General features: G+C 38.7%; 1 protein-coding gene and 1 non-coding gene across 2 annotated transcripts in view; both read right to left on the reverse strand.

Moving 5' to 3' along the window:
• The window catches only part of TACR1 (tachykinin receptor 1), a 159,363-nt gene that overhangs the window by 53,954 nt on the left and 85,029 nt on the right, over positions 1–20,380 (reverse strand). The window contains exon 3 of the mRNA XM_037064929.1: positions 15,481–15,675. Within this exon, the coding sequence (XP_036920824.1) occupies positions 15,481–15,675 (195 nt within the window). The remainder of the gene's footprint in view (positions 1–15,480; positions 15,676–20,380) is intronic.
• Positions 11,152–11,283, reverse strand: LOC119000376 (small nucleolar RNA SNORA68). The gene has a single exon (XR_005069307.1). It is a non-coding gene; the product is annotated as a small nucleolar RNA SNORA68 (small nucleolar RNA).

Genomic DNA, 20,380 nt, shown 5'->3' on the forward strand with positions numbered 1-20,380 from the left:
ACTAGAGATTTGAATTTAGATGAGAAAATTTCAGTAGTGACAGAAAAGCACAAAACAAACCTCTAAATATCCATATATTCTGTTGTACATTTCTGTATAAATCAAAACAGCCTGGTGCTGGCAAAAGAGCAAACACATAGACCAATGGAGAACAGAGAGCCCAGAAATAAACCCAAGTCTCTATGGTCAATTAATATTTGACAAAGGGGGCAGCAGCATAAAATGGAGTAAAAATAGCCTCTTCAATAAATGGTGTTGGGAGATCTGGACAGCTACATGCAAAAAAATGAAACTAGATCACCAATATACACCATACACAAAAATAAGTTCAAGGTGGATAAAATACTTAAATACAAGTCATGATACCATAAAAGTCCCAGAGAAGAACATAGGCAGGGAAATCTCAGATATTCCACGCAGCAATATTTTTGCTGATATGTCCCCTAGAGCAAGAGACAAAAGGAAAGAATAAACAAATGGGATCTCATCAAAATAAAAAGCTTCTGCATGGCTAAAGAAAACAACATTAAAATGAAAAGAGAACCAACTATATGGGAAAACATATTTGCTAATGATACCTCAGACAAAGGTTTGATCTCCAAAATAGATAAAGAACTCACACCAATCCACCCCAGGAAGACAAACAACCCAATTAAAAAATGGGCAAAGGACTTGAACAGACTTCTCCAAAGAGAACATACAGAGGGCCCAGAGATATATGAAAAGATGCTCAGCATCACTAGTCATCAGAGAGATGCAAATTAAAACCACAATGAGATACCACTTCACACTGGTTAGCATGGCCATCATAAACAAATCAACAAACAACAAATATTGGAGAGGTTGTGAAGAAAAGGGAACCCTAGTGTGCTGTTGGTGGGAATGCAGGCTGGTGCAGCCACTGTGGAAGACAGTACGGAATTTCCTCAGAAAACTAGAAATAGAACTGCCTTTTGATCCAGCAATTCCACTACTGGGATTATACCAAGAATCCTGAAGCACCAGTTCAAAAGAACCTATGCACCCCAATGTTCATAGCAGTACAATGTACAGTAGCCAAGTGTTGGAAGCAACCTAAGTGCCCATCAGTGAATGAGTGCATCAAAAACTATGATACCTTTACATGATGGAATACTGTGCAGCAGAAAGAAAGAAGGAGCTCCTACCCTTCACAACAGCATGAATGGAACTGAAGAACATTGTGCTAAGTGAAATAAGCCAGATGGTGAATGACAAACACTATATGATCTCACATTTAAGTGGAACCCAATCAACAATACAAAGAAACAAGCAAAATATAACCAGAGGAGAGGTGGGAGGGGATAATGGAGGAAAAGGGGGAAGGGTTTTCAGGAACAATTATAAAGGACACATGGACAAAACCAAGACAGGGGTGGGATCAGGGGCTGTCTGGAGTGTGGGAGAGTTGTGGGTGGGTGGGTGGGTGGGGAAGAGCAGACAACTGTACTTGAACAGCAATAAAAAATGATAAAAAAAGAATAAAGAAAAATGCAGGTAGACAGAAATCACAAGTTATCTAAAATGAAAAAAGGCAGATGGCAGTAGATTTCCTCACAAAAACCAATGCCGGAAGACCACAGAACAATGTATAAATAATTTGCAGAGAAAATAATTCTGGTGTAATAACTATACAATTCACCAAGCTATTTTTTAGGTGCTAATATATTCATTTTTTCCAATGAATTTATTCCCTGAAGATAATATTTTTATTCTAGGCATGAATGCATTAAAAATTTCATGTTACTAAAATTTAAAATGTAGTGCAGGTAATAATTTATATTCAGTTTGAAGAATATCAAATTGAAGATAAGCAAAAATTAAAAATTCAAATGACTTTTAATTCTACTTCTGAAAATAAAAAGTGTATATACTTTACAAAACAGACAAATAGTACTAAACTATACATATTACTTTAAAAATATTTTAATTTTTTATTTTTATTTTAAAATATTTAAACTATACATATTACTTTAAAGCCTATTTTATTTACTAGTCAGAATATCATGAATGTATTTTCATAGTAATGAACATGTTTGTATAATGTTATTTCTAAAACTATGACTGCACAGTCTTTCTTTGTGTGGATAACTCACCATTGATTTAATTAGTCCTGTATGATCCGGCATTTGTTTTCAATTCTACAGCCTTATACCAATGCTGACATCATGTCTTGTGTACACAGGCTTGCCCTTATGACTTCCTAAGAGTATAATTTGCTGACCTAAATCGAGTGTATGATTAAAAAACTTGACAGGTATTATCAAACTGTCTTCCTGAGAAGAGTGCCCACCTTCCTCATAGCCGTGTTAATAGTGTATTTATTAAGTTTAACCTGGGCTAGTCAAATAAAGAGAAAATTGTATCCATCTTTGGAATACTGTTTTTTGTATTTTTATGAACTGTTAGCTTTTTGATCCTTCGCTTATTCTTACTCATTAGAGCTCCTCTGTGTTAATTGTATTAATGATTTCTCTCATACACTGCATTTCCGCCCTCAATTTGTCATTTGAAGAAATTCCTCATGGAGTTTCCTGATACACAGAATTTAACATATATATCAATATTGATGTCTGTATTCAAAGCCAGCAACGTCTTTTATTTTGGTTTTGCTTTGGGTGTTATGCTTCAAAAGCCTCTATTTCACCTCAATTTATCTGGAATTTATAATGATTAAAATTGTGAGAAGGGAATACAGCTTCATGATTATCCCAGTGTTTCCTAGAATATGCTTTATGGACATTATTTCTGTGGGTTATTAACAGGGGTTAATTAAAAGAAGGTTTCTATGATAAAATAAGTTCAGGAAACACAAGGTTTAAGAAAAACCATTGGGTTTCTTTACACAAAACTTACCACAGTGGGACACATTCATTGCTGTATAATTTGAAGTGGCTGAATACTAGGAGCAGTCCAAATATACAGTAATATCGTGTCAGCTAAATGAATTATTTTTCCTACACAAAGTAATACTATGCAGCTATAAGGAAACAAACGAGAATGCTGGCTCCATACTGATAGGGAAGAATCTCCAAGATACATCGTTAATAGAAAAAGCAAGAACAGGGTGTATTGTATATTTTGTTTTAAGCAGGGGGACAATAAGATTGTATATTTAATTATTTTTTAGATAAGCATGAAGCAGCAACAGTGGTCAGAGGAAGAAAACTTTTCCTAATTACTCTTTCATACTTCCTCATTTGTATACTGTGTGAATGTTACCTATAAAAGCAAGTAAAAACTTCTTTTAATAGAAAGCATTTCAGAGGTTTCAATATATTAATACATACTGTGACTCTTCAAATTAGGGTAGTTGTTGGTTATGCCATTACCTATAAAGTTATTTAGTACAGAATCCTACAGAATTTTGGGTCATCAGGTTTTTGGAAACTTGATGGAATAATCTTCATAGATTATAGATTTGATGTTATTTGTAGCATATACTAAGTACAAAATATCACAGTTGTGTGTGTGTGTGTGTGTGTGTGTGATTTGTATTCTGTTTTTTATTGATCAATTCTATTTCCAGTACTAAGTATTTCAATATGTGGAAGAGTAAGCCACTTCTTACCATTCTTTTTTATTATTTTGCTTAGTACTGAACAATGAAGAATTAATCAAAATTAATTCTTCTTGTTCAACCTTCTCAAGCAATTTTTATCCACTTGTTCTTTCATATTATTTTCTTTCTTTTTTAAAAGATTTTATTTATTTATCTTTAGAGGGGAAGGGAAGGAGAGAAGGAGAGAAATATCAATGTATGTTTGCCTTTTGTGAGTCCCCTGCTGGGAACTGGCCCACACACAACCCAGGCATGTGCCCTGACTGGAAATTGAACCGTGATCGTGTGGTTCGCAGGCCCGCGCTCAATCCACTGAAGTACACCAGCCAGGGCTCATATTATTTTCTTTATCACCAACCAAACATATTTGTTGGACCAATTTAAAAAAAATGAAAGCTTCATGGCATTATGTAAAGATAGAAGGGAGACCACTTTAAATCCTCAGATATTTTCCAGGTTTTGAGTTACATGAAATACATTTCTCAAATATTCTCTTCTACCATTCAGTAAAGTCTAAATAGCATAATTCTTTTTCATTTTCTTCATATAAGTATTATTTCTTACCTATTCTGTTTCTATTTTGCTTCTGTTGTAAAGGACATCCATTACTCATTTGATTTTCTCAAGGATTACTGCTAATATAAACTATTTTTCTTTAATACATGCAACATTTAACAAATTTACTTTTGGCATTTACTGAGATGAATATATGATATTTCCCTTTGACCAATTAATTTAATAAAATATAATAACATTTCCTGATAACTTTTAATCTTACTTGCCAGGAAAAGTCATGATCAAAAACAAAGCCTTGCTATTTTAACACATAGCAGTACAATTTATAATAGCCAAGAGTTGGAAGCAATCTAGGTGCCCATCGGTAAATGAATGGATCAAAAAACCATCGCACAAAAAAAACCCCAAACAAACTATGGTACATTTACACAATAGAATTCTATGCAGCAGAAAAAAAGAAGGAGCTCATACCCTTTGCAACAGCATGGATGGAGTTGGAAAGTATTATGCTGAGTGAAACAAGCCATGTGGTAAAAGACAAATACCATATAATTTCACCTTTAACAGGAACCTAAACAACAAAACAAACAAGCAAGCAAAATATAACCAAACACACTGAAATAGAGAACAGGCTGACAGTGACCAGAGGGGAGAGGGGAGAGATTTTCAGAGGAAAAAGGGAAGGATTTACAGGAACTAGTATGAAGGACATATGGACAAAAAACTAAGGGGGAGTGGAGAAAGGAGGGAGGTGGGGAGCACTGGGGTGGGGTGTGGGCTGGGATGGGAGTAAAACAGAAAACTGTACTTGAACAACAATCGAATAATAAATAAATAAAATACAATTAATATTTTTGGTGCATCTTTTAATTAGGATGTTTGCATCCGTATTTGTAAATAAAATTGGCCTGAATATTTGTTTTTGGAGCTCTCTTTGTCAGCTTTTTACATTTAGGTCATTCCTAATATGTATAATAAATTACTGAAGTTCTCCATATGGTGCTGAACTATTTTTTAAAATATATTTGATTGATTATTCTATTATAGTTGTCCCGTTCTTTTTCTCTCTCTGACTGTACCCTGCCCCCTCCATCATTTCCTCCTCTTAGTTAATGTCCATGGGTCATACATACAAGTTCTTTGGCTTCTCCATTTCTTATACTATTCTCAAACTTCCCCTGTCTATTTTGTACCTACCAATTATGTTTCTTGTTCTCTGCACCTTTTTCCCCATTCTCCCCTCTCCTCCTCCCCACTGACAACCCTCCATGTGATCTCCCATTCTGTCATTCTGTTCCTGGTCTAGTTGTTTTTTTTTGGTTTGGTTGTTGATAATTGTGAGTTTGCTGTCATTTTAGGGTTCATAGTTTCGATCATCTTCTTTTCTTAGATAAGTTTCTTTAACATTTCAGATAATAAGGGCTTGGTGATGATGAACTCCTTTAACTTGACCTTATCTGAGAAGCACTTTATCTGCCCCTCTATTCTAAATGAAAACTTTGCTGGATAGAGTAATCTTGGATATAGGTCCTTGCTTTTCATAACTTTGAATACTTCTTTCCAGACCCTCCTTGCATGTAAGGTTTCTTTTGAGAAATCAGCTGATAGTCTTATGGGAATTCCTTTGTAGATAACTCCTTTTTTTTGTGGCTTTTAAGGTTCTCTCCTTATCTTTAATCTTGAGTGATTTCATTATGATGTGTCTTGCTGTGTTCCTCCTTGAGTCCAACTTCTTTGGGACTTTCCAAACTTCCTGAAATTCCTGGGAGTCTATTTTCTTTGCTAGATTAGGGAAGTTCTCTTTCATATTTGTTTAAATAATTTTTGCATTTCTTGCTCTTCCTCTTCTTCTTCTGCACCCCCTCCCCCCACCCATGATTTGGATTTTGGAACATTTAAAGTTGTCCCTGAGGTTTCTAAGCTCTCCTCATTTTTTCCTGAATTTTTGTTTCTTCATTCTGTTCTGATCAAATGCTTATTTTTTCCTTCTGTTCCAAATCATTGATTTGAGTCCCAATTTCCTTCCCTTTACTATTAGTTCCCTGTATATTTTTCTTTATTTCACTTTGTAAAGACTTCACTTCTTCCTTTATTTTGTATCCATACTCAGTCATTTCTGTGAGCATCCTGATTACCAGTATTTTGAACTCTGCATCTGATAGGTTGGCTATCTCCTCATTGCTTAGTTCTTTTTTTTAATGGAACTCTGATCTATTCTTTCATTTGGGACATATTTCTCTGCCCCAGTGAACCTGTTACATTATAAGGGGCAGATCCTTAGGTATTCACCAGAATGGGGCAACCCATTTTGCTGCATTGTGGTGCAGTATGTGGGGTAGGGGTCAGAGAAGGACCAATGGTGTTTACTTAGCTCTTGCCCCTCGTTCAGTCACTTTCTCCACTGCCCACAAGTGAATTGGGCCTTTCTGGTGCTGATTTCCTGGTGGGTGGGCTTGTGTGTTCTAGGACCCTTGGGTACCTCCAAAGGACTCTCCTGTGAGATGGGAGTCTCCTCTGCTGCCACAACCCCCACAGATTTTTACAGCAAGAGGTTTTGAGGCTTTATTTCCCTGCACTGGAACCCTAGGTTATGAGATCTGTCTTGTTCCCCAGTTGTTCCTCTAGGTTTATCCACACAAGAATATGAGTCTGCCTGGTCTGCCAGCTACCACCTTGCCATGCATCCTTTCTACCCTGGCTGCCTGTCTCCACCCCTCCTACTGGTCTGGATGAATATCTCTTCTTTAACTCCATGGTGATCAGACTTCCATACAGTTCAATTTTCTGGCAGTTATGGTTGGTTTTTGTTTTTAAATCAGTTGTTGTCCTTCTTTTGGTTGTGTGAGGAAACAAAGCGTATCTACCTATGCCTCCATCTTGGCCAGAAGTGCAGTTCTGAACTCTTGAAGAGCTTGTAGTGTATCTGAAAGAATTTTCTGCACAGATTTTAATCTCAGTGCTTTTTATAAATGAAATCCTCGAATAGTATTTTCATGCTTCCCCCCTCAAACTTCATCAATGTGATGATTTACAGTTTTGTGGAAAACCATCCATTTCATCTTACTGTCAGTTATGCTCTTGGTCCAGTTGTGCTTTCTCTTTCTTTAGGTCTAAGGGTAGTTGCCTCCAGAAGTTCACCCTGGCAGCCCAAAGAAATCCCTAACTGGATGGTCCTATCTTACACAGGCTTATACTTTCACCTCCTAATTAGGGGTTTCTAGCAACTGTTGCCCTTGACAGCCCTTGTGGCTGCCTCCTCTTTGGGTCTTTCTACACAGTATTGACCAGAAATAGAGTGAAATTTCTGGCATTTGTGTGGTAGCCTTCCAAGTTTCTGCATTAATATAAGCTCTCCTTTCTTTTTTCTTCCTCTTCCTCCTCTACCTCCTCTACCTCACCACCACCTCCCCCTCACCTCCTCCTCCTCCTTCTTCTTTTTTAACTTTGTTTTTTTTCTAATTTCTTTCTAGGAGTCATAGTTAAGGGTTTGTTTTATGCTACCATCTTTCTCTGAAGTGTCAACAGCACTTTTCATTCTTTGTTTAACTGTTTTTCATCAACAGTGATGACAATACTAGGGGCTCTGGGCTATATTTATAAATGCAGTGAGTGCCAGGGGAGGTGATTAATTACAGCAGCTAGCGAATCAATCCCAGTAGAATAAATATGCTGACACCCCCTTGGCCAAGGCCTGGAGCAGCTTGGCAAAGAATCCATACTTCTTTTCTTTTTTCATTTGTGAAAAAACCAAGAATGTGGAAAATTTGAGAAGTGCCACAGGTACATTAAATGCTATAGGTACATTTTATAATATTCCCTTTTCCCTTCTTACCCTGTCAGTTAGCTGATTTTCAATTTTATTTATTATTAATGAAAGTAAAAATACATTTAAACAAAAAATTTCAGCTAATTTCTGATGATGGGTCATAACATACAAAAGACAAAATGCAGTAGTAGTGACAAAGGTGTATTTTTGTAGTATTCTGTTATAATTGGTGCTTATTAAGCACTATATTAGAGTCAATACATCCACATTCATGTACAGGTCCACAAAGTTTCCAGGGAATTAGAGTTATGAATGATCCTGTTTTCTGACATAGCCTCCTTTCCCCATGTATTGGTAATATTTGCAATTTAAAACAAACACATCTTAGCCCTGGCTGGTGTAGCTCAGTGGATTGAGTGCGGGCCTGCGAACCACACGATCGCGGTTCGATTCCCAGTCAGGGCACATGCCTGGGTTGCAGGCCAGTTCCCTGCAGGCCAACTCCCAGCAGGGGATGCACAAAAGGCAACCATACATTGATATTTCTCTCCTTCTCTCCTTCCCTTCTCCCCTAAAGATAAAAAAATAAAATATTGCCCTGGCTGGCGTAGCTCAGTGGATTGAGCGCGGGCCTGTGAACCATCGCGGTTCGATTCCCAGTCAGGGCACATGCCTAGGTTGCAAACCGGTTGGTTCCTTGCAGGCTAACTACCAGCAGGGGATGCACACAATCATACATTGATGTTTCTCTCCCTCTCTCCTTCCCCTCTAAAAATAAATAAATAAATAAAATCTTAAAAAAAAACAACAACACATCTTACTTCAGGCTAAAATACCACAATGTTAGGTACACAAGTTTAATTAACAGAAAATGACATATGACCAATATTAATAAATGATTCAGGGAGCCTGAAATTCCCTAGGCTATTTAAGTCTCATTCTTTTAGATGTCTTTCTCATTTTCCATCCTTATTATAAACCTTTTCTTGGCCTTAGTGGTGGGCCCTCTGATAAAGAAATGTTGGCTTGTTCATCTTCCTTGTTCTTGGGGGTGTTGCCCACAAATCTTCTGGGACCACTGTAACCTGATACAGCATCATCAAGAGTGGGCTGGACTATGAGTAACTTTGAAAGCTACTGCATACTTTTCCTAGTTTTTTTTAACTTTTATTTTTCAACTACAGTTTATAGTCAGAATTATTCTATGGTAGTTTTGGATGTACAGCATAGCTATTAGAAAACCATGTAGCTTACAGAGTGGTCCCCCTGGTGTTTCAAGTACCCACCTGGCCTCGCACATAGTTATTGTGATATTATTGATTATATTCCCTATGTAATTACATCTCTGTGCCTACTCTGTAACTATCAACTTGTACTGCTTAATTCCTTCACTTTTTTCACCCACACCTCCAACACCTCTCCCCTCTGACAACTGTCAAGTCTGTTCTCTGTACCTATAAATCTATTTCTATTTTGTTCATTGTTTTCTTTAGATTTATTATACTTAAGTAAAATTGTATGGTTTTGTCTTTCTCTGACTTATTTTACTTAGCATAATGCACTGTAAGTCTATCCATGCTGTCACAAAAGGTAAAATTTCATTCTTTTTTATGGCTGAATAGTATTCCCTTGAGTATATGTACCACAGCTTTTTTATCCACTCATCTATTGATAGGTACTTGGGTTGCTTGGGAATGCAGACTGGTATGACCACTATGGAAAACAGTGAGGAGGTTTCTCTAAAAACTGAAAGTGGAATTTCCTTACGTCCCAGCAATTTCACTTCTGGAAATGTATTTGAAGAAACTGAAAACACTAATTTGAAAGAATATATATATCCCTATGTTCATTGCAGCATGATTTACAATAGCCAAGATAAGAAAATACTCCTCCTAGTTTTAATACAACAGAGAGGTTGATGCGCTTTGCAAGGCCAAATGTTTTTTCTTTATAATTTCATTTTTCTTTACTGTGCTTTTTTCTCCACAAGGAAAAGTCATTTATTAAAACTGTATTTTTCATACCATAAGACATACTATTTCCCCCCTTCCCAAAATTTGGGGGGAATAATGGTTCTTAATGCTGCTGTTGAGTTCTGTTTATATTTACACTGGTGAAAAATTACGTTATTTATGTTATTAAATGTTTTACCACATTTTTGCTTCAAAATTTTTTCTCTATTTTTCTCCTCTAAAACCTAGGCACATCTTATGGTCCAAAAAATACAGTAATCATCCATGAAATCTTCCTTCCTCACCAGTCAATCAACTCCACTTTTATATGACTTCCTGGGTTGTGTCACAGTTTTGCAAGAGCAGCTACGGTTGCTAATTATTGCAGGAGTCAATTGCAAAATATGATAATAGGGCATTAATGATGACTTTCATGTCATTTTCATGACTTCATGACTGTTACAATGTTAGCATAATTTTCTGTAACTGTGGACTGTAAGTGTAACTAAGGGATGGCAGAGGACACTGAATCAGTCCCTTGGATATCTATGGCTGTAGCTAGAAGGAGCCCACTTTGAAGTCTGGTGTTTTATCTTACTAGTCACCTAAAAGAAACCACTGGAATAATTAATTTCCAAAGAAGAGGATTAGTTAACGAAATTATTATCTATATACACATACACATATGTGTTTATCTAGTTCATCAAGTTGTAGAAACATGTTTAATTACATAGGAAATTGTTTATGATATTGTAAATGAAATAAGTCGATTATAATATGTACATACAAATGTTTCTTAAATATGAAAAACTATTCAAACTCACTCCTAATAAGAGAAATGCAAATTTTAATGATAACAGGCCAAAATCTAAAAATTTGACAATATACTCTGTTGGTGAGGCTGTAGAGAAATAATGACCCTCACACATTGCTGGTAGGAATGTGAATTAGCACAATCCCATATGAAAGAAAAATATTAAAATTAAAATGGTACATGTTTGACTCAGGAATTCCATTGTAGGGGCATTTTATGCTGCAGATAGCCTTGCAGGATATATGTAACAATTATTCATGGCAGCACTCTGTGATGGCAAAAGGCTGGGACAAACCAAAGTCCACCCAAAATAACTGTCTTTTGTACATTTATAACATGAAGTACTGTGTAGCTGAAATAAAGAATAAAGAAGCTCTTTACAAACTGATATGGAAAGATCTCTAAGATATATTAAGTTAAAAAAAAACAGGGTCCAGCAATGTCTTGTGTTTCAAAGAGGGACATGATCTATATTAGTGTTGCTCTGTATGCATATGAAACACTTTATTTTTTTTTCCAACAGGAGTGTAGAACCTCCCAATTCACTTTGAGGGGCACAGCCACAGCCCCCAAAGGCTACGAGGTCTGCTTGCTGTCAGCACCTCTGTTTAAACTACTGCTACGACAAACAGCAGTTCTTGGGTTTAGGTGCTTGGCATACGAAACGCTTTAAAAGAAACTAAGAAAAATATTTCCTTGGAGATGGAATAAAAATCTGGAAGGGTATTCATCAAAATGTTAGAACCTTTCATAAAATGGAAATATGGAAATATGATTAAAGAAATTATATGAACTTTCACTATATTCTATAATCCATTGCTTTAAACACAAAACAGTGTTTTAAAATAATTTTACAAGAATATGTAAGCATTTTGTAGCTCAGAGGTGCATGCTTATGAATAGAGTAGGAAGGGAGAGGGCTGTGGAAACTATCTGGACCTTATCCTCTGATTAATGTCTGTTGTATCCCTCCAGGGAAAAGTGTTTGTCCTATACCACTTAGAACAGTTGGAAAAATTCCAGGTGGGCGGAAGCACAGGAGTCAGCAAGGCAAAATGCAGAGGTCAAGTAAGCGTGAGAATGGGTGGGGCCCATATTCGCTTCATCTTATTCAGAGGTAAGTACTCATGAATAATGAATGTCATTCAAGGCAAAGCATCACAGAAGAGAATTTCTTATGGAGAAACATTTGGGATTATCCCAGTGAAGCAATTTCTAGAGAGCTTGTAAAAGCAAAATTCTTTAAATAGAATTTAATTTTCAAGGTTAAGTGATATGAACACACATTCCAGAAAAAAGTTACTTGGTATAATAAGTAATGTTTAGGCAAACACGCTATGACCACTGAGCTTAAGAAATACAGTGCCATCCCCTCAAAAGCACTTCTTAGTGTCCCTTTTTGGTCACACTGTTTCTCTCCCACCAGAGACAATCATGATCCTCATGTTGACGATGATGACTTTGCATTTGCAGTTTTACCGCCTACTTCACACTCTTAAAGACATGCTTTCATTTTGCCTGTTTTGACACTGTGTTTATAAAAGCCATCCACATTGCACAGAGCTGCATTTTGTTCATTCTATTAACTGTATCATATTCCATTACATGCTCGTAGCACAGTTTTTTTGTATCTACCCTACTGATGATGGACATTTGTAATATTTTCAGTTTGGGGCATTAAGAACGATACTGATAATATGAACAGTAAGATAGGTATATTTGAGTGCATATATGCATGTGTTTTTCTAGGGTAATTACCCCTGAGTGAACCCAGGAGGTTCTAGGGTAAAAATAGCTTCTATTTTTCTAGATAGTACAAAATGTTGTCCAATGTGGTTTGATCAGTGTACACTTCTAGCAGTCCACAAAGGTTTTTATTTTTCCTTATCTTCACCAAAAGTTCTAAATGCTTAGTTTAGTCAAGCTTCTCAATATTTGCTAGTCTAATAGGTGGGCAGTAAGATCTCATGGTTTTAATCTGCATTTCACTGGTGATGAGTGAAGTCATGTGCCTCCTCATATATTAATTGGTTGTTTGGATATTTCCTTTCATGAAGTGCATATTCAAAACGTTTGCCTGTTCTTTTATTGGATTGCCTTTCTTTAACAGTGCTTAATTTGATTCACGTATTAATAAGAGTCTAAATGATGAATAGTCAGGGTTAGAGGTTCACCATGCAGCCAGAGAGGGCAAATACAGCAATTTAAGATTTTTCAGATAATATTTATATATGTAATTAGCTGGCACAAATGATTCATCAGACAAATAGGGCCTAAGCATCTGCCTACCACCGAGTCTAACGCCAGTTATCTGCCCATGCACCCAGGTCAATGTATGACGCTAACAACAGTAGTCAACATTCACCGCATTCTTACCAGGTGCATGGTGCTGGGCTAAGCATGTGTCTTATTTATTTCTCTGGACACCTCTATTAGGCTCACAGGCTTAAATAGCCATTATGACTCAACTACAGAGTGACGTAGTTGAAAGTTAACTATAGAGCCCATGATCTTATTCTCATTATTATGCTGCCTCAAAACAAAGTTTCTTCCTGGTTTCAAATTCATGATTAACGTGTACTGTGGAAATGGCAATCATTTCTAACAGAAGAGACTATAATTAAGTACTCAGTTTAGAGCTGGTGAAATTTAAATTACTTAAAAATATATCATAATGATTATGAAGGGTACTGACATAGAGAAAATAGGTTTACCTGTAGCATCCTATGCACTTGACTTACGTCTGCATCACAGTCCAAATGTGATGGCAAATATGGATTCTTTCACCTTACTACTGCATCTATAAACATTTTATACATGAATGAAGTACTTGAATAGATAAAATCAAATACTCCTATCCAGACTCATTTTTTTTAGGGTGGAAATTGTGAAATAAACAATGATGGCAAACCTAACCATGCATGCCAGTAGCAGTGACCCTAAATTCTCAAAGCAAGGAGAAAGACAGCCCAACAGGCTGTATTGAGTCTCACGGGGCTTTCTAGTCATTAATAAGCATAAAACAGTAAAATGATCAAAAGTAAAATACTAATTTCTTGGACAAGAGCCCCAGAGATCTGTAGAAAAATTAAACTTTATTTTCAAGTTAAACTTTGAATTTGATGGAAGATAAAAGAATTGCGTGTGTTTGAAACCAAGGTTATAGAAATGTGATCAGATTTTGAAAAGATTATGATGACTAAGAACTGAACTACACTCCATGATGTCAATGGCGTTTCTGAAACAGTTCATATAACGAACTTTAATTCAGGGGGTGCTTGCCCCTTTTTTGAGGGGACCTTACAGATCGAAGGTGTTTAGGGGTTCTGCATGGCTTGTAAAGCTGTTATCTCACTTGCTGTGGCCTTGCTAAGGCTTGCAGTTTCATTTGAAAGAATAATTTTCAATGTTTCCTTCTAGGCTGAGCATTCGTCCCCCTGCTGCTTGATCAATTAAATCCCACTGTTTGCACCTGGAAGGCAAAGTCTGAGCTTTAGGTATTGGCTCTGGCAAGCCTCATCCATGCTCTGTGGAAGAGAAGTAGCAGGGTAACTGTGTGCAGCAGGCTTTCGGAACCTTTACTGTTGCAGACTGACAGGGATAGTGTCTCATTTTACCATTTGATAAGTTTAAAGGCCTATAATGATTATATGGCAATCTGATGAATTTGGTTCAATAACAGTATCTTACCTTTCCTATAGCATTTTCTTGTGTGCTATTCACAATTGCTTATGGGAAGTAGGACTTTATCATCTGCTAGTTTAATGAGGAGAGACTGTGGTTATTGCCCAGACCCATAGCTAGTAACTGGCAATCTTGTTAATACTGAGATCTTCTGATTCTAACACCTGTATTTTTTTTTACAATTCATACAGTAAACCCAAGATTAGAGAATTATAAAGGAATTTCTAAAAGACCCACATGACCCAAGTGCTCTGAGTCCAGAAAACTCATGGTAGTATAAATGTCGTGTTGATGCTCACTGGAGCAGAACAAAATGAAGAATGGGCCATTTCAATGTTGCCTCTTGAAGAAAATCATCAGGATGACTTTGGAAAAGCCCTGACTGTCATTAATCAGGCCTCTGGAAGGTAAGCAGGCCTGCCCTGTAGGAACCCTGTAATTTGTAAGATCTGAACATACTGGCCTTGCCTTCCCATGTATTTTACATGTGTATATCTTATTTCTCCCACTGGAAAATCCTGGAAGTAGGCATTTTGATTTGGTTTTCCCCAGAGGCAGATCCTGAGATTAGAAAGTCAAGTGCAAATGACTTATGTAGGAGGAGAAGGAAACAACAGTAGTGGGTGGGATGGTGGTGGTTCAGGAAAGGGAGGTGATCAACAAAGGGTACATCACTGAGTCAGCTGCCACAGGACAACTGGATTTTAATCCCAAGAGTAAACCATGGGCACAGTGCAAAGCACACACCTCGGAGACATCCCACCTGTGGGGTGAGTGAGTTGGGGTGTTCATACACTAACTCTCATCATTTTTAGTGAGAGCTTCTGGGAATAGGGGATAATTCCTCTACCCTCCAGCACACTGTGCAAGAGGGAAGAGTGGCATTCTGTAGCTTAGGAAGAAGTTCCCAGGCAAAGACAGGCAGATACTGCAGGGCAAAGTCACTGGTAAAAGGCAGGACAAATATGGAGAGCACCCAAAGGGTCTCTAGAACAGGATCCAGGTCTCATTTGTTTATTTTTGTAAGCTTTCTTTCAAAGCCCAAAATAGTACTCGAGACAGCCCCCTGATAGCTATGGAGACATTGAATCCTAACTGATAGAGAATGTGGAAAGAAAGAAGAAACAAGCAAGGGCAAAGAAGGCACCAGGGAGTCATCTCTACTCACACTTTCTCATACATCTTGTTGGGATGCTCTGGCCACACAATCATGCACACCACTCTGTTGGGCATGGTCTCCGTGGTGGAGTAGTAGCCCTGGGGGAAGGCCAGCAAGAGAGCCAGGACCCAGATGACACAGATGACCAGCTTGGTAGCTGTGGCTGACAGCCGGGGCCGGAGGGGGTGGATGATGGCCATGTACCTGGAACCAGAAGGAGGGACAAAGTTCTGATTTAGTCACCAAAATTGACATTATAGTATGTGTTCTTCTTTCCAAGAAAAATTTCCACCAAACCCCTGACTCCTGGTAATTTCCACAACAATTTTTCATATTCTATCCCTAAGCTTTATTATTCTTATTCCATAAAAACTAAAACCCATTTTAAAAAGCCATATGAATTCTTCAGGTGACTCTAGCCAACTCTGTCCCTGCCTTTGCTGGAACCCCCCCGGGTAAGTGGCTGCGAATGAAAATTTGTGAGCTGACCCTTTAAATGGCTCTTTGAGTATCTAGCCATCAGTCTCTGGCAGAGGGCAATAGTGTTGCTTTTTGCCACTGGTTGTTATCTGTGTACTTTTTAGGCTCTGGTGCTCTTGGCTGGGGATCCCAGCTTAGGGTTTAGACCCCATTCTTCTCAGGTGGTTCCAATAGGACACTTAATTATCCCTCCAACGCTGCCACCTGTGGGCACCCACCCAGCCCTCTTGAGTTTCCACTGCACTACCTTTTGACCCAGCAATTCCACTGCTGGAATTATACCCTGAGAATCCTGAAGCATGAGTTCAAAAGAACCTATGCACCCCAATGTTCATAGCAGCACAATTTATGGTAGCCAAGTGTTGGAAGAAACATAAGTGCCCATCAAAATACAAGGGGATCAAAACACTATAGTACATTTACATGATGGAACACTACCCAGCAGAAAGAAAGAAGGAACTCCTACCCTTCATGACAGCATGGATGGAACTGGAGAACATTATGCTAGGTGAAATAACACAGGTGGTAAAAGACAAATACCATGTTATCTCACCTATAAGTGGAACCTAATCAACAAAACAAACAAGCAAGCAAAATATAACCAGAGACACTGAAATAGGGAACAGATTGACAGTGGCCAGAGGGGAGGCAGGAAGGGATAGTGGGGGAACAAAGGGGAAGGGTTGTCAGGGAGCATGTATGGGGGACACATGGACAGGGCTAAGGGCAGGGTAGCATGGAGGGGAGGAGGTGAGGATGGCTGGGGTGGGAGGTGTGGTGGGGGGGAAATGGAGACAACTGTATTCGCACAAAATAAAAAAAAAGGAGAGAAAGAAAAAAAATAGGCCAGATATTCTATTTCAGAACCCATTAAGCAATATTCCAGAAGAGAAATTTTTATTGTAGAAATGCTCTTGCTAGGGACAAGATGTCCAAGTATAGGTCAGTGGCTTACAGTGAAATTAGAAAAGACATGTAAATTTATCCATACAAAGACTATCTTTATCCTTTTTGGATTAAGGAATAATGGTGATAGAAATAGCAGTTTTTAAAGTCCTGATGTGGCAATTTAAAAGGCTAGCAATCCTATATTAGCCCACAGAATCTGAAGAAAAGTGAAGGTGTATATGTGAGAAAACAGCGGCCTAAAGTCAGCAAAATATAACAGTTTCTGAAGATATCCTCATCAATGCCTTGACCCTTTCAAAGTCAGTGTGCAGTAACAATGTAGGCTCCATGAGGGCAGAGTCTCCATCTGCTGAGACAGACACACTCGAGCCTATGAGAGGTCAGGTATAACATTGGGAAACCATTCTTTTGACATTGTTTCTGTAAATATGACTCTGACCTAATACGCAGCTTATAGATAAACAACATGTTTATATATGAATCTTAGAAACTAACTCCAAAAGATGCAGGCTTCGACCTTCAGGCATCCCAGCTCCAGGAGATTTGCTGTTGGAACCAGGATGATGTGAGGCTGGAATAATGTGAAACCAGGATGACTAAGCCAGGGTGATGCACTTGCCTTGTCTGAATGGGCTGTGCTCATCTGCATGTGGGGAATTTTTCAGCCCTCTCTCTTGATCTTTGTTCTGTTCCCCTTTCACTCCTTATAAAAACCTCTGCCTCCACTGAGATGGGGAGATGGGTTTTGAAAAAAGATTCCCCCAACTTCTCAGGAGATGGGCTTTGAGAGAAGAATCTCTCATTTTCCAGGTTGCTGGCACCTGAAATAAAACCACTCTCCTTCACATCAGCACCTGCCTCTTGAAAGCACTTGGCTTTGGAGGCAGTAGGCAGCTGGACGGCATTTGGCAACAAGGGTAGATGAAACCTCCTTGAGAGAAGGGGCAGTGTGAAGCAAAGTGAATGACCACTTAGGGTCTGGAGCCCTTCCTCCATCTCTTCACACAAAGGATCTGACATTTAATGGTGTTCTCTGAATGAATGTGTCCACACATTTGCATTTATGTGCAGCCTGTGGGGTAGAGGAACTTTTAGGAATAATAAATATTGTAATCAGCATTTCAGTTACAATCAAATCAATTCTGACTTCTCCATTTTTTACACACTTAACATTTGCCTCCATTCTAAAAGGCATATTCTTTTGTGTATTTTTCTTGCAAAGTTTATGGATCCATCCCTTAAAATATGCATGCATTTTTTCAGAGTCAGAATTATGTATTATACTGCCTGTGGGGTTTAAATACTATCTGACAAGTCCTTAGAATCACACATTTGATTCTCTGACATGCAGGTATTCCTGGCTTCCATGGGCCAGAATGCTCAGTGGAGACTTAAGAAATGAGCAAACAGCAGCCCAGCTGTCCGCTGCCTCTACTTAATTCCACCCAATTCTGTCTCATCCTTCTTTAGACTTCTAGGATCTCTAGGCTAGAACTGGGGCCAGGATCACAAGGAGAGACATCTTATTCAGTATGCACTCCACAGATTCACACCGGGCACCTGCTGCATGCAGAACACTGCATTTCCTTCTGAGCTCCAAGCTTCTAATTTTCTAGGGAGAAAACTCATGTAAATGAGCAGCCTCAACATGACAATAGGATATTTGACCTCCAGGGGTAATCTGATAACCCAGAGCCTTAGCAAGGCTGTGGCGGTAATCAAGCCTTGGAATGGTAGGTGGACTATTAGAGGGAGTAGAGAGGCATCAGTAACTGGGTTTGGGGTGAGCCCACCTGAGTATCTGGCTTGGGGGGCAGGAAGTGTTCAGAGCCTCCCTCTCTACTTTGTGTTACGATTAGATCTGACTTTCTTTTCTTTTCTTTTTTTAAAACATTTTATTTATTTATCTTTAGAGGCAAAGGGAAGGAGAGAGGAAGAGAAACATCAATGTATGGTTGCTTCTCATGCATTCCCTGCTGGGAACTTGCCCCTGCTGGGAACCGGCCTGCAACCCCAGGCATGTGCCCTGACTGGGAATCGAACCGCTATCAGCTGGTTCGCAGGCCCGTGCTCAATCCACTGAGCTACACCAGCCAGGGCTAGATCTGACTTTCTGTCTGGAAAGTTTGATAGCTCAGTCTTGAAGAAAACTTCCCTGAGCTTCCTTTTAGCATCCTAAACTTTAGAATACCTTTCTATATTTTTTTTGCTAGGGACCTTGCCTTTTCTTCTCTGGCCTCTGAGAGAATTCCACTGAAGATGTCTAGTCCATGGAGGCTGGATATCAGCATGCTTCCGGTCTGCTTTTACATATAGTGCATGTGATGATTACCTCCAGGGAAGAAATCTCAGGATCCTTTCTTTCTGCCTCTTTTGGAAAGTGGGTAGGTGGTCTTGAAGTCAAGAGAGAGTGAACTTAGGCAGACATTTGGAAAATGTATTGTAGTGGAGGTGAGTAGTAATTTATCAATCTCTGGGCAAGTTTGCCTGGTTGACTTGGTGGCCATAGAGGCTATGACTCAACTGCCTTCTACAGAGCATCAGAGGGGCAAAAACAACTCTCACGATGCTGTGAATCAGGAATTGTCTGTCTTCTTTAGGTTACTCCAAGGGGCCACGGCTATTTCCAAGGGAGGTCCAGTATACTATGGACTTTATGACTTCCTATCCCTGGGGTGGTCACCTGAAAAGAACCCTGAGAAGTCTTGATTTCCCTTCTGGATCTGCCTCTTTGGTGCTGTGTGACAGCAATAGAGCACTGATGTCCTCTTTAGTCATGGGTTGTGGTAGGTGGGGGAACCTCAAAAGTAGAGCCAACCAAGGGGCACTTGTGCAACCACTATCTCCAATTCTTTCAGCAAAGGGCTGGACCTATATGGTCATGGTCAGAATCTCTGAGTATTTGCATTTAAATTGTAGGCTTGCTTGTTGGATTATTTCCCAGAGGCAAGATATTTCCCCTCTAAAGCTGGACACAAGCCCACAAAGATGCCTTTCCTTTCCTGCATAGTGCAGGCTCCTTCTCTCAGAATGGCTGTCGTTCTTGGGTCTCTCGGGGAATTAAAGAGGATGCACAGGGGAGAATGTGGTAATTACATTGCCCTTTTTAATATTGTCTCAAATGCATATCTTAATTTGCTTTTAACTCAGGATAAAGGCTCAGTCTTAAATAAACGTACCCTAACACCCATCACCATGCCCAAGCTGGCAATAGACTGTTCGGAATCTAATGTGACTGGGGCCTAAAAGCAATTGCATCAGTATATTGGTACTGTAGCTCCAAATGGGCGGCAGAGATCCGTAGTTTATTTCTACTGCAAAAACTGCAATCTGGGAGCCCATTTCAGCTAACTCTCTGCCGTTCCTGGAGTATAGAAGCCATTTCAGTGCCAGATGAAAGTATTACTCATAAAGCCAGAGAGAATAAAAAGATTGGGTTTTAAAACTGTATATATTTTTATTTGTTCAAAATACAGCCATTTATAAATCTCCCTCCTTTATTTTTCCTTTTCTGTCTTGC

Source organism: Sturnira hondurensis, unplaced genomic scaffold (assembly GCF_014824575.4).
Source record: "Sturnira hondurensis isolate 20B ecotype Veracruz unplaced genomic scaffold, ASM1482457v3 Scaffold0015596, whole genome shotgun sequence".
NCBI classification, from domain to species: Eukaryota; Metazoa; Chordata; class Mammalia; order Chiroptera; family Phyllostomidae; genus Sturnira; species Sturnira hondurensis.